This window comes from Xyrauchen texanus, chromosome 21 (genome assembly GCF_025860055.1).
Source record: "Xyrauchen texanus isolate HMW12.3.18 chromosome 21, RBS_HiC_50CHRs, whole genome shotgun sequence".
NCBI lineage: Eukaryota > Metazoa > Chordata > Actinopteri > Cypriniformes > Catostomidae > Xyrauchen > Xyrauchen texanus.
The window spans coordinates 36,854,162-36,872,729 of record NC_068296.1 but is presented as its reverse complement, the minus strand read 5'-3'; the positions used below and the strand labels follow the sequence as shown (position 1 = coordinate 36,872,729).

General features: G+C 39.1%; 1 protein-coding gene across 4 annotated transcripts in view; it reads right to left on the bottom strand.

Annotated features, from left to right (window-relative positions):
• Nucleotides 1–32: 32 nt before the first annotated feature.
• The window catches only part of dmxl2 (Dmx-like 2), an 85,469-nt gene continuing 66,933 nt past the window's right edge, over nucleotides 33–18,568 (bottom strand). Inside the window, exons 31-46 of one of the 4 annotated variants that reach the window (XM_052151956.1) lie at nucleotides 13,709–13,902; nucleotides 13,246–13,379; nucleotides 12,054–12,139; nucleotides 11,742–11,943; nucleotides 11,460–11,577; nucleotides 10,266–10,331; nucleotides 9,805–9,891; nucleotides 8,911–9,032; nucleotides 8,692–8,830; nucleotides 6,855–6,915; nucleotides 6,622–6,749; nucleotides 6,152–6,229; nucleotides 3,719–3,810; nucleotides 3,574–3,626; nucleotides 3,119–3,336; nucleotides 33–1,234 (exon numbers count right to left, since the gene is read on the bottom strand). In XM_052151956.1, the coding sequence (XP_052007916.1) occupies nucleotides 1,025–1,234; nucleotides 3,119–3,336; nucleotides 3,574–3,626; nucleotides 3,719–3,810; nucleotides 6,152–6,229; nucleotides 6,622–6,749; nucleotides 6,855–6,915; nucleotides 8,692–8,830; nucleotides 8,911–9,032; nucleotides 9,805–9,891; nucleotides 10,266–10,331; nucleotides 11,460–11,577; nucleotides 11,742–11,943; nucleotides 12,054–12,139; nucleotides 13,246–13,379; nucleotides 13,709–13,902 (1,988 nt within the window). In that variant the 3' untranslated portion in view covers nucleotides 33–1,024. The remainder of the gene's footprint in view (nucleotides 1,235–3,118; nucleotides 3,337–3,573; nucleotides 3,627–3,718; nucleotides 3,811–6,151; nucleotides 6,230–6,621; nucleotides 6,750–6,854; nucleotides 6,916–8,691; nucleotides 8,831–8,910; nucleotides 9,033–9,804; nucleotides 9,892–10,265; nucleotides 10,332–11,459; nucleotides 11,578–11,741; nucleotides 11,944–12,053; nucleotides 12,140–13,245; nucleotides 13,380–13,708; nucleotides 13,903–18,568) is intronic. The other 3 variants (XM_052151957.1, XM_052151958.1, XM_052151959.1) reach the window with 3 other exon arrangements.

The following is an 18,568-nucleotide window of genomic DNA, read 5'->3' as shown; positions in this document are numbered from 1 at the left end:
ATATATATATATATATATATATATATATATATATATATATATATCATATTAATTTAAAACTATTTCCACTTCACTACTTGGCCACACGCAGCCAGACATTCATTTGTAAATAACAGTTTCCTCTAATAGAGTTTTCACCACTTGTAATGCAAGACTTGATTGTTTCCTCAGATCTGAGTGCAAATATTTAGAAAAAATAAATATGTACCTAAATAAATAAAACAAACCTATTCAGTGTTGCACTTTGTCCCAGACATCTTAAACGTATACATTCCTAAAGTTAAATATAAATACAAAGTATTCATAAAGAAAAAGACCAAGGAAAAACAAGCAAACAAACAAACCAATATATTTGTGCATAAAGTGAATGTTTTCTGTTAAACATGAGAATGCTGAGGTGAAACAAACATCGTCTCGCGTGGAATGTTAAGCCGTTCGGCTGCTATGGAAACCAGCGTGTCAAAACAGCAGCGTGTGCATGCACGGGTACCGGGAAAGGGGGTGTGTCTCTGGGGCCACGGCGACCCACCGGGCCTCCAGGGTTCTGTGCCATTTTACACTCCGCAAATACATTAGCAGCCAAGGAGAAAACTTACAGTAAAAAATGTAAATCCAAAAACTGGACACTGATAGCAGAAGCACAGTGCTGGTATTTCAAGATGCTAAAATGGTCACAAAATGAGGACACACACACACACACACACACACATCAACACTTAAAAATGGAGCTTTGAGCACGGAACATAGAGCACGACCAATAACCTGGGAATGGAGTGCGATGACTCAAACAGCTCATGCATACAGCGCTCCAACCAACACGACACCGGAGCGTTGGACTCCAGAAATGACAGTAGTCGATTGTTCGTATCGAGCAATCTCGTGCACCTTTTCCAGCATCTTTCTTTTGTGGGGCGGGGTAAATATATTCTGCAGTGCGAGATATCTGTTACCGGTTTTACGATTCACAGCTAAGGAAAATTGGAGGTGCCAATGAAAGCAGTAGTGTTCCACAGCCACTCCGGTCTTACAGTATCTGGAATATACTGGGTGGAATGTTGTAACGGTCTGGGAGGACTCGCATCTTCAGCGTCCCATCCGCTCCGCAGGTGAAGATCCGGTTACCTGGACATGTTTCGATCTTCATCACGCCGTTGCCAATGTTTCGGAATATGGACTGTTTTGCGTGCTCGGAGCTGAAGGAATGCATGAGGCCATGACCGGCTAACTTCCACACCTGAAACAGAACCAGAATACAACTCAGTACAACTAAACTATACACCGTAAAGACGTCACAACAGAGTCTTGCTAAGAGCCTAAATTCATGGCTCTGTTCTAAACAGTAATTAGTTGCCTTGCTGTCTACATAGACAACTGCCTTCTAAGGCAGCAATCAAACTGAAATGGAACCTCATAAATTACTAAATTCAACCACTCTACACAGACAGCATCTCTGCCACCGCATACATTCCTCATTATTTCAATCACTTGGTTACCATTTCTGTGGTTTAGGGAGCTTTAATCCAATTAATGAAAAAAGATCAGAGATGTGGGTTACACCTACTTTGCCTTATAAAAACCACTCAAACATTTTGAGTTTGCTATTCATAAAAATCATTTTCTGACGTGAACCATGCCTTGCAAAACGTTGAAAAACGGTGGAGGGAGCATCATGATTTGGGGCTGCTTTGATGCTTTGGGGCCTGGACCACTTGCTATCATCAAGGGAAAAATGAATTCACAAGTTCATTAAGATTTCCTACAGGATAATGTCAGGGTGACGGTGTGCCAGCTGAAGCTCAGTAGAAGTTTGGTGATGCAGCAGGACAATGACCCAAAACATCAAAGTAACTCCACTACAGAATGACTTCAAAAAGAGTAAATCCACCTTTTGGAGAAGCCCAGACAGAACCCAGACATTAACTCAATAGAGATGCTGTGGAATGACCAGAAGAGAGTCGTTCACACCAGACATCCTAAAACTATGGCTGAGCTGAAGCAGTTCTGTCAAGACGAATTATCCAAAAATCCTTTTGAACATTGTGCAGGTGAATCCGCATCTACCGGAAATGCTTGGTTGAAGTTGTTGCTGCCAAAGGAGGATTGACCAGTTATTATATCCAAGGGTTCACATGTGTATCTGACAGCTTACAATGTTCCTGATTACAAATCTAATGAAAAGCATTCACCTTCTCCTTTTCTGTGAAACTTCTCACGTTTTTAGATTTGTATAAAAACTTGGTCACAAATGTTTCACAAAGCAAGCAAACCACTATGAAACCATTGAAAACCTGTATCATCATGACCCCGCGTGTGCGCACAGAACAGCGTGTCACCCATTCTTTCTGGAGAACACACAGACCATGTTTTAATTTCATTTATTAAATTGTGGTTTAATAATCACATATGACCATATCAAGGATTTGATGTTATCTGGATACATTTTGCAGACCAAAAGAACCATTCAATTAGTCTAATGTCGCACACTTTTTAAAACGTGGCCACATAAAAACTGTAAAAATCATTGTGATATTCATTGTATTGCTTAATTTATCATCAAGCAAAATTATTGTGATTATATTCTAGTTGTTAGCATGACCATGATGCCTTCAATTTTGCCTAGGTGGTTGGCTCACTAGGTTAACAATGTCTTTGCTTAACTGAACAAGACCAGGGGGACCTGGGTAGCTCAGCGAGTATTGACGCTGGCTATCACCCCTGGAGTCACGTGTTAAAATCCAGGGTGTGCTGAGTGACTCCAGTCAGGTCTCCTAAGCAACCAAATTGGCCCAGTTGCTAGGGAGAGTAGAGTCACATGGGGTAACCTTTTTGTGGTCGCTATAATGTGGTTCTCGCTCTCAGTGGGGTGTGTGTTGATTCATGCGTGGATGACACGGGGAATAGCATGAAGCCTCCACATGCGCTACGTCTCCGCGGTAACATGCTCAACAAGCCACGTGATAATATGCGTGGATTGACGTCTCAGACGCAACTGAGATTCGTCCTCCGCCACCCGGATTGAGGTGAGTCACTATGCCACCATGAGGACTTAGAGCGCATTGGGGATTGGGCATTCCAAAATTGGGGATTATTAATAAAAAAAACAAAAAATGGACGTTACCTTCATGTTCCCCTCGGCCGAGCCCGTGACATAGAAGTCCTCAGTGGAGTCCATGGCTAGAGCTTTAATGGCTGAATCATGAGCCTGGAACGTGTGGAGCAGCTGCCTCTGACGGATGTCAAAGACACAGACAAAGCCCTTCCTGCCACCTGTGATGATCAGCTGCTGCTTAGGAACGTACTGAATAACCGTTGCTCCATTATCATGGCACTGGAATGCTGAGAAAACCGAAATACCAGAATGCAACTTTTTATAGTTAATAAAGGCAACAGTTTGAGTAAAATAATAATAAATCATAATTCACATTTGTATTATTTTTTAATTAATTAATAATTTATATAAATAAAATAATATTCTTATTTTATTTAAAACAATAATTAAATAATAAAAATAATAATCATGAAAAATCAGGATTTTTTTTTCATGTTCTGTTAAAATGAAAGCGTTTAATGTACCGTGTATCATAGAGTTACTGGGAGAGATAAGAGTGTCCCATAAACATACATTCCTGTGGAAGAAAAGAAAAAGTTTATTTTGAAACATATGAAGCCTATATAGAAACTATTTCTATTTGACAGTAAGATGAATCTTGTGTCTGACCTGCCGTCATTGGACTGTCCTGCTGTAGCGATCAGACTGGAGGACGTGATGAAGGCAAAATCCCCACAGCTTTTACTGTGACACTGCCAGCTCTAAATGACACACACATACAGTCAACAGATGCTTGCTTTCTATTTCAGATTTATACACTGATGCCCTAAAGTATTAAAAGTGTCTAAATGTCAATAATATGTTAGTGAGGTTCTAAATGATCAATCTAAAGATAGAGAGTTCAACATGAAGACATATTGTGAAACTTTCTAGTCATCAAACATTAGTGGATTCATGCCACTAAAATCACCTTGGTTAAAAGGCATTGCAAAATCAAATAGCCATGTATCATATGTAGTTGGAAAGCTCTCAAAGAGTAGAATACAACCAGAATACTTGTTTTACTTGTAGAAAAATGTATAGCGCGTAATAGCTAAGTATATATGTCAATTGACATACATGTTACATGTAAACAAGAACTGTTTGAACTGCATGACTCGACAATGAGTTGAATGATTTTTATTATTATTATTTTCAATAACTTATTATAAACGGTAATGAAATGTGTTTAAAAAATCTTGCGACATCAATTCAATCATATGCAAAAAATGTGACCGCCAGCACCACTGATCTGCATCTGCACAGTTAACGCTGCGCTTACAACGTGCCAAAATGACAGATGATTGTTGAGTTCCAAAAATAATCTCCTTTGGATGTAAAGATTTGAAATTGGACCATGTGAATAAAAAAGTATGAAAATATCCAACGCAAAAATATCCGATACAATCACCACAACCTCGAATTTCAACAGACATTTGAAAAACCACAAGGAAAGTTAAGTAAATCATTTCATTATCCAGAAAGATTCATATGTAAAATGACTGTTTATATATTTGAGGGTTGAGTAGATTACAATGATTCATGATTAATTTCATGTTTTGTTTGAAACGACCCGACATTTCCTCTAAACGTGTGTAGTCAACAATATACCATAACTATTTGTTGGCAATATAAAGCATAACAGGCAGATCTGCAGTCTCAACAATATTTAAACATGACACGTAGTATAAAATATACAGAATGACTCATAACGAAATCTAAGCGCTCTCATAGAGATTATGACTTTTGAAGTCTTTAACTAAAGCCCTTGAATGCAAAACCTTTATGACTATTTTATATAAATGTATCTCTGAAGGGAACTGACTGTCTTCAGAAAAGTTTCGATGGCATTTTCTTTTCATCTTACTTCCATATAATGCCTAATAAAATATTGTTTATAAGCGCAGGGCTGCTTTGTGTACAGGCATTACCAGGGAAACAGATATATATCTTCTGCATAAGCACCATCTACTGTATATAAATATATATATATAGTATCACACATTACTGTTATACAATTCATATAAAAAAGATTTATGTAAAGATATGTAATAAGTATTAAATATGATATGTATAAGCTCATCTTTTCAGAGCAAAAATAAATATTTATTTCAAAGATTAACCTATATTTATTTTAGTAGGCTACAGTGGCTTGACTTGTCTGCAATACACTTGAGACTTGACTCAAGACTTGATGGTTAAGGCTTCAGACTTGCTTATGACTTGAACATGCGTGACTTGCTCCCACCTCTGCTCTTTTATATGCTGCATTTTCGCATAACATAAAATATCACATAACATTACTTAGAGGTGATTATCTTTGAAATGAGCTAACACACAATGTAATCGGATGCACAGATCATTAGGTAATCAACATGAAGCACAATGTGCACACAGCATATAAGGTGCTATCAGGCTAAAAACACATTCAATTTCCTGGACCAGATGACTTAATCGAAAATGATGTAGTATGTTATTCAGCATCAGGAAATGCTAAACCAATCATATTAGAATTCAGATCACTGCAACCAGAGGTGAAAGTCATCCAAATGTGGGCAGAGAGGATCATTCACTCTAATTATATATGGCCACCAGGAGATGGCGCCAAGTACATGCCACAGACTCAATGATTGCTCAATATTTTTGTAATGCTATAACTTATGATTGCTTTGTCATATCAACACAAAATGTTACTCTGTTACAGGTGACATGATTGGGAACAAAACAAAAGCAGTTTCTCAGGGCTACCTTATTTACACCATGATATGTATAATGTCATATCAGAAATATAAGCACATTTAAAAAGTAAAGTTTTTATTTTTATTTTTTAGCAGTCTCTTAGGCTGAGAGTCTAAGAATTTACCATAATTTATATCATTTAATGACTTGAATGAAAAGATTTCTTTAAAATGATACTGAACACTTGACCCTCCTTGTGTTTTTTGTTAGTTTTTTAGTTATAAGCCTTTAATTTTGTATGCCATTGAAACAGGAAATCTTAAAAAATGCCCTCAGAGAATATAAATGACTCACATAGAATTTACAGTATATATTGTCTCTTACCAAATATGGTTTGGGGTTTGAAGAGGTTTGATTGACTTGCCAGAGGCTCAAAAAGCCCTCGCCATCTGCAACACCACACTGCAGACAGACACAGAGAAAGATTGTAATCACGCAAGAGGAAGAATATAGATATTTAAGAGCACTGACACTATTTTCAGCTGCACATTAATGACTGTATGATAATTAAACAGATTACTGATTACATACAGAAACACCACACATTCACTCATTGACTATTAACACAGCACTGATATATTTCACTCTAATCTGTTAAGATGACAGGAAATCAACAAATACAGTAAAGTCCTGGAAATGATTACACACTACATAAGTGAGATGCAAGAATGAGTGTGAGAAACAGAAAGCTATATTGTTATTTTTTTAAACGTTCCATTATAATAAAAAGCTCATTAAAACAGTAAAATGATTTGCTATGTAATAGTTTTATGTTAATGAGAATACTAGATTACCTTGTTTCCCTGTGAATTGAAATAGAGGCGTGTGACTCGAGCGTTTCCTGCCTGTCTGAAACAGATGAGCTGCTGTGGACGATTCCACTCAAACATCCTCACACTGCCGTCCTGAGCGCCAGTCAAATCTACACAATCATGGCGAATAAATCAAACAGGAGCTTACAATTTCATCAAATCCCTTACAGTGTTTGTATGAGCAAAGTAAGTGTAGATGAAAGAGAGTCACTCACAGTACTGATAGATGGGATGAGACGTCATTCTCTTCACATTATTCAGATTCCTCTTCATGATCTGAGAGAAATGCCACACAGATTTAAACACCACATCGATATCTCTTTCTCACACACATAGAAACACTGACATTCCTTCATTTTTCTTTACATTTTCCTGTAGAATAAGCACAGAGCCATAAATCAACACAATTACAGACCAAGTTTCTGACAATGCAACAATCAGAGGTGAATTCATGATTTATCAGCAGTATTTGCACAATCCATTCACTACAGCTGTATAAAAGAGTCCCAATTATATACTGTATATAAAACAATATTAATAATTGAGTTACACGTCATTTTCCAGTGTCCAAACCAAATTTTGGCCACATGGAAATTGATCAGATGCAGTACACTTCACACTATAGCTTGCCAAACTTCAAGCCACTCACAATGTAAAGTATCATTCCCAGCACTGGTTTAATGTTTCCTGTGGAGTTTATCAGCTGAGAATAAAAACAGTGATGACGCAGGACTGTACCTTGGGCTGCTCGGACTGTCTGCGGTTTACTCTGCTACCTCCAAATGCTCTTATCAGCTCAATACAGACTCATCAAGAGCTCTGTTGAGACCACGACTCAATGTTTGTGTTCTGCTGATAACAGCCAAAACAAAACACAAAAGTAGCTGCAACACGTCTGCAGAAACAGAGCTGTGAGATTGTCACTGTCTAGAAATTGCTTCAATGCACTTTGTATATGTACAGAGTGGCCCAAAAGTCCCCCATATGCTTCTATTTTGCATTGCATTTAATATTTTTAAGTGCTGTCCATCGATTAAAACGTTTGATCTCGATTAATTGCAGTTTACATAGTTAATCGCGATTAATCACAGATTTGGAAAGTTCCAAAATTTGACTATATATACTTCTTTCCCAGTCAAATTGCATTAAGTTCTCCTACCTATACTACTCTCACTGTTTCTGCCATATCTATGCATGTATGAAATAGTAAATGTAGTATGCAAGTATGCCATTCCCAACACGGCCAACATGTTGTTCTGCTTTCAGCACTGGCATTGCCCACGTAATGATATTTCATCAGAATTTTTAAATAATCATTAGCTGTTGCTTCGAAAGATCAGCGGCAACTGGGTCAAATTTGAAAGTGGCACGTTGATAGGCCTTGCATCCACGGGAGAACTCAACAAGCTAGCCTACCACAGTGTAAATGTATTGTGTGGTTGGCTTTAGTTGATAGTCGATCGATATTTTTTGTTTTAATGGCAGATGCTGATATCCAAAGAGCAAGGTGGCCAATAGGCCGATATATAAAGATATATCTCACAATTTGATATAGTAAATAACATATACATAAAACTGTCAAAAATGTATAAACTTCTTTTTAGCTATACATTTACTAAAAATTTTAAAAGAAAAAATACAATTTTGTGTTTAAATGGTAGATAGCAGTTCCTTTTGGTTTCTGTTTACAGTCTGTCGCAGCTATGATACACAGGCCAGTTTATTTAGACAATTTTTGTATGCTGGTCCATTATTGTAGTAACATAATGGCAAGCAACAACAAAACAAAATGTGATTGGTCATTTACATGTCTCAGGTGGCTCCTTCACAAGCAAGCAGGCGATTCTCGGCACCCTCGTGGCTTAAGAAATCAATAAGACTTACGAGAAATACTCTAAAATTTATTTCAAGCAAATTAAATATTTTTCAGCAGAGCATAACTAGTAAAATAGACTGTATAATCACTTCTTCAGGCTGGGAAAACACAATTTTAAATTGCCCTGTTGATGACATCATTAGAAAGCCTGATTCCACTCTTATACACGCACGTACCACACTTGCACCCAAGCTGGTCTGCCCGCTGCCCAGCCAGGGCATAGAGGAGGATGCTGCCATTTGTTGGGGGGCAAAGTGACCAGCGCTGGCCTGAGCAATGTTAGTGTGAGATGAGCGGTAATCCACATCATCAGAACTACAGAGGGAAAACAAGACAGTCATATAACAATCCCTTCAAATCTATGAGATGAATGATCCACTTAAACACACACACACCTGCGAGACTCCTTGTCACAGTCCTCTCCAATCCAGGTGTACGGCTGAGCTGCGAGAAGGGTGGATACATCCACTTCCTGGACATCATGAGTGGACGCCAGCACTATTTCATTAGTGTTAGCCTGAGAGAAACAACACACACACACACGCACACGCACGCACGCAAGCACATACACACGCGCGCACGCACATAAAATTAAGGTGCCATATCATAGTAAACAGGCTTTATCTTGATCTTTTTAAATAAAATATTTTGTTGTTTTATGTAGACATATCATCATCTGACCACAACTGTATCTCTTTTCTAGTGCTATTAGATCTTAGTGCTTCCTTTGACAACCTAGACCATGACATTATCTTGAACAGGCTTGAGAATTGCGTTAGCATTTATGGACAGGGCTTATTATGGTTTAGGTCCTATTCATCCAATCGTTAATGCTTTGAGTTAACAAAGAAATGTCAGATCAAACACGAGTTAAGTGTGGTGTGCCACAAGGCTCTGTATTAGGTCCACTGCTTTTCTACTTGTATATGTTTCCCTAGGAGGCATTATCAGGAATTGGTTTTCACTGTTATGCAAATGACAGTCAGCTTTATATTTCCTCCAGACATGATAAAATGTCCCATCATTTATATCATTAATGTAATTTACAGATCAAAAGGCACAGTAGCAAAACAGACTATTTTTAAGGGTCAAGAAGGAAATTATGGAATGAAAAGTGGAAATGATAAAGTAAAACTAAAATATTACTGTTTTTGTTGCAAGAATCCTAGATATTCTAATGCACTTCAGGTAAAATGTTTTATAAAATGCAATAAAAGTACCTAAGGAGATATGACATTTAACAATTAACATCTTTAACACAGAGAGAAATGCAAAAGACAAGTCCTAACCTTGTTAATAGCAAAAGCCATGATGATGTCCGATTCTTTGTGTATGACTTTGGCTTTGCCTCCTGGGTAACCCATATCAGCCTCCACCTGCAACACAACATACAAATACACAAGTTAAACCGCTCTACCACAAAACTCTTAAATTATGTAAAAATCAACACACACAGCAGTGGAAGGTTTGTTCACATGCAGTCCAGACCATGTACACACCGTCTCAAAGGAGAAACAAGAATTAATAATTTAGTTGTTGATTGATCTTCTAAACGAGGCATCTGATTGGTCCACTGCTATCAGTGCCACTGGCGGTTAGTGAGGGAGAGCAGTGCTGAGCCAGATGAGTTAGGGAATGTAAGAAAAGAGAGGTGTGAGTATGTGTGCATAACCAGGTTAAGGAATGACAGAAGCCCAAAGCTTTTGAGAAGGAGGGTCATAGAGAAATGTCTCATTCTCGGTCTCAGTACCTTATTGTTTTTGCGAGATCCAGTAATGCAGTTTTGTATGAGGCGGTCCACATGATCATCTAAAAACTACACAATACACACCACAACACACACACAAACAATAACAAACACACAGGCCACAGCACAAAAGACATGCACGAGTGACAAACAGATGAAGAAAAACAAATGAAATAATAAAAAACAAAATGAACCTCAGTTGGATAAAACGAGAGAGATGGTCTTGAGCTAACATGCACATTCCCTTTAGAACCAGTGTCAGTACTTACCCACAACACACTGGTTCTTTCTTCTAAATGCATTCATTAAACCACATAACAATAAACATCTGTTTTTTTTTTTTATATATTTTCACCACTTTGACACTGGCCCCGCCCCCTTTAATTACCTCACTCTAGCACTGGCCCCTTGTATTTGATGACCTGACTCCGGCACCGACTACGCTCCATCCCTTTATTACTTCACTCTGGGACTGGCCCACCACTTTACAGCATTCGTTGCCCAACTCTCTCCTTTAACAACCTGACTCTGGCACTGACACTGCCCCAACCCCTTTACTACTTTACTCTAGGACAGACACCACCCCTTTACACCATTCAGTGCCTGATCTAGCTCGTTCAATTTCTTAATTTGTACCTACCCCTACCCTTTCATGACCTGACTCTGGCACTGACCCCACCCCTTTACTACTTCACTCTAGGACAGACACCACCACTTTACACTATTTGGTGCTTGACCCCACTCCTTTAATAACTTTTTGTGGTACCTGCCCCTACCTTTTAATGGCCTTACTTTGGCACTGACACCGCCCCACTCAGTCACCTTAATTACATAATTTGTTGCCTAACCCTCCCCTGACCCCACCTTGTCCCCTTAATTACTTCACTCCCGGATTGGTCCCTCCACTTCACACCATTTGCTACCTGACTCCAACCCTATAACTACTTTACTTGATGTCTACCCCTCCCCTTTAATGACCACACTTACTTACTCACTGACCTACAATTACTTCACTCCGGGACTGGTCCTGTCCTATTACTCCATTTGGTGCTTGATCCCACCATTTCATAACAATAATTACTCACGCTTTCCCCGTCCCTTAAAATATCTCAATTTGCACCTAGTCCTACCCCTGTAATTCACTCAGTGCCTAGCATTGCCCCTGTTTTTGCATAGCCCCACTCCTTCTGTAATTACCTCACTCTGCTTCCTCTTTTTGGTGAAGATGTATCGAATTAAAATATCTTGAAGCACTTCCTGTTTGACGAGGAAATGCCACAGACGTCGGGCAGGGAAGGAGAGACGATGTTTTGACCTGGAAAGAATACACGCATTCACACAAATAATTTTTTGAGTTAACTTTTATACATGTACATTTCCGTACCTACAGACTAAACTTAAATGTAGCTGAAAAAGATCTGATGGAAATGCTGATTGTAATGCTTTGGTTTAAAGGAGACATGCACTGCAAATACTCACTTGAACGGTGTGTTTTCTGGTTCCAGCATGGCTTTGTGCCGAAGTATAGCTGGCCCCCCGCCTGCGCTCAGGTCCGTTGGGTAGGTGTTGATGTAGTTAGGTGGAGGTCCATCAAACTTGTTCATCTTGTCCAGGAGAATCTGTTCCCAGTTTTCCAGTGTCTTCAACACAGCATTGGCCAGAGGAGATGTAACCGGCAGTTCTAAGATGATACCAGAATGACACAAGAAAAAGGTTAATAAAATGATTTACCTTCAACTAGTTTATGTGTGTGAATGTGTGTATGTTAGCTTGTTTGTACTGCTTATGCACCTGTGAAGTCCAGTCCTGTGAGGGGCAGGAAGATTTTGACATTGTGCAGGGCATGTTTGACCATCACCAGGCGGATCAAAGACCAACTACACAGACAAAAATCACAAATTAACATCCTTCACACTACACACTGATGCAAACACAATACCCATGTGTTATGATCTCCAAATGCCATGTTTCCTTCACTAAACAAGGTTATTATAGTTTTACTAAATCTGTTGGTATTTTAAAACAAATTCTTAAAATTTCAGTTTATATTTACTGTCAGAAGCCAATACTTCTTTTTTTACTCCATCCATAAATATATTTATTTTTCCATTTAAAGCAGCACATAACTTTGGATTACGGTTGTAACCTCGGTTCTCTGAGGGAGATGAACGTGACATCTCGCTATGGAGCACGCCTCTTGCGTGGTCATCCACGAAGCCCTATACAATTGCATGGTCAATTGCTGGCCAGTGCATCAGAGAATCCCAGCCCCTTCCCCTATATAATCAGTAGTCCCAAAATTGCATATGTTACAGCTCTTCCGTGCGGATGAATAATGGGTCCTCTGGTGAGATGTCTCACTCATCACCCTCAGATAATGGCTTGAATTTATGTTTCCATATTTGAATAGTATGAGTTTTAATAAGTCGAATGACTCTTGTTTTAACACAGTGGTTGATTAACAAGAGAGGGGTGGTGCTTTACTGCTGTCTGGGATGTTTTCAGAATAGATAAGTGTTTACACCTCAAAATGTGGAGTTTTTGACTATGTCCATATGTGTTTCATGTGATCCAATCACAAAACCTTAAAGACCCTGTTAACACTTTTATTTAATGCTGACCAAATTGTGATCGGTGCAAACAGGGTCTGAGATTGTCACTTTGATACGGACTACCTATTAATTAACACATTGAGGTCCCGCCTCCTTTTTTTAACCTTCCTCTGCGCCTGGCCCCGCCAGTGTATTTGCAGCACTCTGTCCCTTATTAGTAATTACCTCACTCTGCTTCATTTTCTTGGTGAAAATATACATATCGAAAAACAAATTTAATCAAAATGCTTTTACAATAAACGATTTTTAGTTATTTTTATTTCAGTTTATATATTTTTGACTCTAAGTATTTTAATAATATATAATCATTTTAGCTGTTAAATACAATAATAACTCAATAGTAACGTGTTCTGATCTGTTTGAGGTCTGACCTGTAGGAGTTTGGATCAGAGTGTTCAGTCATCTGTGTGTCAGAGAGGAAGGCATCATCATCATCCTCATTATCACTAGCACCGCTCTCATCTGAATCATACAGAGCCCCACTGTCAGACAGAGGCAAGAAGGGCTGAAGGGGACACAAAGAAATCAAGTCAGTTAGTTTCTCTAATACATGTCCTTCCAAGTGCAATACAATGATATCAGATTCAACTGTAAACAAAGCTAAATCCACCAAAGACACCGTGTTAACGCTCAAGTTATATAACATAACTAACCCAGCTCAGACCTAGACATGGTAAACAACAATTATTAAAGACCCCATAAAGTAAAAATTGTGTTTTAGTCCATGACTATTAGTTTTGAGACCATACAGTTGTGGCCAAAAACATAGGAATGTCTATTAATAGTCTACTTTCTTAATGTCCAGTTTAAACGTTTACATTTCGATAATCTTACTTTGGCCACAAAGTAGTCCCACATGCTGAGCTCAGGTGGGATGAACTTCTCTTTATAGGTGGGCCGCTCCACTGGGACTGGCGGAGGGGTGGCTGGAGTCTCTTTAACTGGACGTCCCGGAACCAGCATTCGCATATTAAACCTGCGCCGCTGCCGGTCCACATCCTCAGCGGGAGGGGTTGGGGGAGGGACCGCTGGACGAGCGAGAGACAAAACAGACAAAGGCAGAGAGTGAGAAACATGTCCGATAAACATGGAGACAGGTATATTTGGAATGGGGTACATCTACTACTTCTAGGGGAAAAAGTAGTATGCGGTATATGTACTGAATACAGTATGCACATTTGTAAGCTTGGACTATCCAGATGACCTAATACACTTGCCAAAATGTTTAGAATACAAAAGCAAACTGCACAGAATACTGTATAAACTGAAATTACAGTTTCCAAAGTGAGAAATTAAATAAATAAATGTAAATATCAGCTGCACTTTTTACCATCTTTTTTTTTAACTATTTGTTCAAAATCAGTTAAGAGGAAACAATGCAAAACAAATATATTTATTTGAGATGATAACTGCACACCAATCGTTCAATTAACAGGGTTTTCACTCTTGTTAACCAATGAATTTCCAGGAGATTACAGGATAGATATTTTTGTTTTTAAATCATTTTGATTTGCTAGTGAATAGTTCAGACCGATATATGAACGGTTTGACTGATTGATTGAACAGAACCGACTCAAAAAGGACAATTTACCCCCATATTGAACCTCACTATGGCTTGCGAGCAACTTTGACAACTCAAGCTCAACGCAAGAGCAATATCCACCCAATAAAATATTTTATAGCAGGGCATAACTACATTCATTTTTTGTTTTTTTGCTTAACAACAATAATATATACATTTGCTAATTTTCCATTTCTTTTGATGATATGAATTTTTTGAAGTTTTAAGGCCTGGAAAACATTATTTAAAATGTTCTTTGATCTTTTAATGTGTACGGTGGCCGTGAAGTGCAAAACAACATACTGTCAGAAAACACAACTGCTAGTCAGTCAAAATGGAAAGGGTGGGTAAAATAGCTTCACACCTGATTGGCTGTGTGGAAGGTATCTAGCCCTTTCTTCATGATAGGTTCATTAATTATTTCAAAATCCATGCCAAAAGCTCACTGTCTGAAAAACGTCATTTGGAGTGTTTCTCAATCAGTAACATAATCACTCAAGAACACAGAGCAAAATCAGCAAGCGGGATTACGTTTCAGGAACAGTATCCACCAAGGTAAGGGACCACCTAAAAAGTCCACAAACTGTGCTAAAATGTTAGCGGCATCCAAGCGTTCATTTAGTTGACTTGCATGGTCTAACTTAACAACCATTTACAGTATACAGCTTTAACCAAGACAAAACAAAGGATGGAGCTGAAGATTGGGAAGAAGCTGACTACATGAGAAATGTGGTCAATACTGAACTCATTTGACTTATTTTCTAGAGAACTGCAACTAGGGGGGTGTCAAATCCATACAAACAACAATTAAATTTAGAGCAGAATACTCCCTGCCAGACATCCTGATGTCTCATTAAACTCTCAATTAAATTTTCCTTAGATAATAGAAGAATAACCTCAGTAACTGGTCTGAGATACTTTCCAGACCCACTTTTAGAGACTTTCAACTGAACATTGCGTACTCAACCATCAGCACTTGGGAAGTCTTTGTACACAAGAACCACAGACCACTTGCTAAAGGGATCCTGAATGTCTTTTAGAAGAATAAGACGAACGTCACTCTGTCCATCTTCATGGATACTCTTGAGGCATGCCATTGCTCCAATGGCCTTGAAAGAGGCATCTGAGAATATACACAGCTCAGAACATTTTGCTTTTGAGAGTGAATTAGAGCTGTATGTCCTCCGAACATGAATTCTTTCCAGCTCCTGCAAATTATCTCTTCACATTTCCCACTCTCTATACTTCTTTTCTGGGAGGGGCTCGTCCCATTTATCTATTCATTTTGACAGCTCTCTCAGCAGGAATCTTCCTTGAATTGTAACAGGTGTTGCAAAGCCTAAAGGATCATACAAGCTATTAACCATGGAGAGAATGCCAAGACAGTTCAGAGGTTTACTGTTAGCTGGTGAGTGGAATGTAAAAGTATCTGTAGATATTTTCCAGTTCAGTCCAAGACTGTGTTGAACAGGCAAGGTTTCAACTCCAAGATCAAGATCTTTGACACCTTTGACACAGTCTTCTGGTGCAAAAGCTGGCAACACTGATGGGCTGTTTGGCGTTATCTTGTGAAGCCTTAGATTTGATTCTGCCAAGGACGCTTGTGTCCTCTGAACTAAATCAACAGCTTCAAAAGCGGTAGGGAATGATCTCAGATTGTCAAAGAAATCTCTTTTCAGAGTTGCAGGTTTCAGTTCCATGCACAAGCTCTCCCTCTTTAGCAGCTTGACGAAGTCCATAAATCGCCACCGCTGGGGAGGGGCTATATCCAGATACATGGAATTTCATCTGACATTCATTTACATCCTTGTCGAGATCATAGTCACAGAACCATAGGAACCTCAAATAATCTCTGTGGTCCTCCACTGTGAAACAGTGGATCATCTGCTGTATATCAACAGTCACAGCAACAGGCTCCTTTCTGAATCGAATCAGCATGCCTAACAGGCTTTTGTTTGAATCTGGTCCTGTCAAGTAGACACTATGCAGTGAGAGACACTGATAAAGGCACTAGAATCAAACACCACTCAAATTTTTTTTTTTTTTTTTTTAGGATGATAAACCCTAAATAATGGTAAATATCAGTGTTCCTGGTCTTCACTTAGAAGAGAAGCATACTCTACATGATCAACAATCTTTGCATGAAGTCTGTGAACTGCTGTATCATCTCTGGTCTTTTTAGCAAAGCATGATGAAAAGAGTAGAGCCGAGTAAGTGCATGCTCTCTGTTATTGGGAAGTAGAGGCCTTGAGTAACTGAAATAGAGATAGTGACAATAGCTGGGTGGGTCCTCTCCAAAGAACTCTTTGTCCATGATCTCCAGGAAGAGATGCTCCTCAACAGATTGAGCAAGCTTGTTATTTCTGTATTCTCAGAGGCTATCCTTCGAAGATGAGGATGATTACGAGCAACCTCATGGGTAGGTTTTTCTGCCCTATTAACTGGTATATTGTTGCACTCGATTAGAGTAGGTAGCATCAGGCTAATGTCACCACTAACAGACTCTATCTGAAATGCATTAGCTCTCCTTCCAGAAGCTTCAGTAGTTCTATCAGGAAGACTCGCAGACTTGAGTGAAATTTAAGATGACATTTATATGATGAATATAAAACAGAAATGTAATGTCTCTCTTTGGCGTAAGCCACGTCTGGCGGTCTGAAGAAGTTGTACTCTGAACCGTCATATTCTGCCGGAGATGGCAGGGGGGAGGAGCCTACTCCCGTGCAGGACGGGACTCTGGTGGTGGGGTGGTAGAGGTTGCCATGTTAGCACACTGAAACAGCAATATGATAGATTGTGAGCAGACTTATAAAGCAATGACTTACATTTGATTGACTAGGAGTTACCTAGCTAATGGTGCGATGATATTCAGCTGCTAGTCTTCCCACTAGAACTATGCTGCGCTTCCATCTCCAGCACAGGTTTTCAAGTGAAAAGGAGAAGCATGACTGTTTATGCGGAAAAGCTCAAAGAACTGCAATCTCACTAGCGACCTATTGCTTTGGTCATTGAGCATTGCATACATCTTGACAGCGGCTTCGGTTCTGCCCTTAGGATAAACTTTCACCAAGCATATCTTTGAACAAGATTTAGCTGATGACCCTTCCCCACAGACTTTGGTACAGGCACTAATCACAGGAAGTGTTGATTGTTCTTCCTCCTCATCATCCTCTGAAGAGGAGGCTAAACATTTGGAGACCCATAGTAGTGGTCCTGGGGAAGGGCAGCAGTGTGGTGTTCACTGTCACATTCTGAACACCTAACCAGCTATTGCAATGCAAGGTGGAAAGAACATCGAAAGCATATACCATGTTTCTTCAGGTAGGCCTTGCGTTCTTCCAGTGACTTCAACCGGAAACTGCGACACATCTTCAGTGGGTTAGGTTTGTTGTGTATTGTGCAGTTTGTAGGGTTTTCTTAACTGGTAACTTATTCCTTACTGTAGTAAGCCTTTTGAGAAACATCAGTTTTATGAATGGAATTTCTCATCTTTAGAAGGATTGGCAATTGCGAAGCTTGGATCATTTCTGGCCTTTGCCTCACAACAGACAAAGCTAACGAAATACCAGAAAGGAGGGAAAGACTTTATACTGTTCTTTGTATTTCATGTATTGAGAGAGACATTTCTCTTAAAGAAAGTGGGGTAGCTTTTCTACTATGGAATTTATTCCTCTTGCAGAATCCAGATATGCTAGTCCAGGCAGCTGTCCAGGCAGCTGTCTTGTTTCGCTACCTGAAATTCTGTCAAGAGATCACTTAATTCTCTTAATTGACGTCTTTGCTAAGGACTCTTTCTAGCTTTTGGAAAAGTGTATTTTCAAATATCTCAGGTGCACCGTAACATTTTGTTCATCTTTCCCAGGCAATGTGTAATGCTGCTTTAGGAGTACTGACATGAACTAAATGTAACCTCCTCACATGGTCAGATGATTCTTTGCCGAGCCACTTAACAAGCAGGTCCAGCTCTTCACCAGTCATCTGGCCCAATCCCTGAGTGGCTCCATCAAAGGCTGATTTCCATGCACTAAAATTCTAAGGACTGTCATCAAACTTAACAAGACTTGTATTTACAAGGTCCCGACATGCTAAATATTTAGCATATTTATATAGCATATAAATATTTCTGCTGGGAA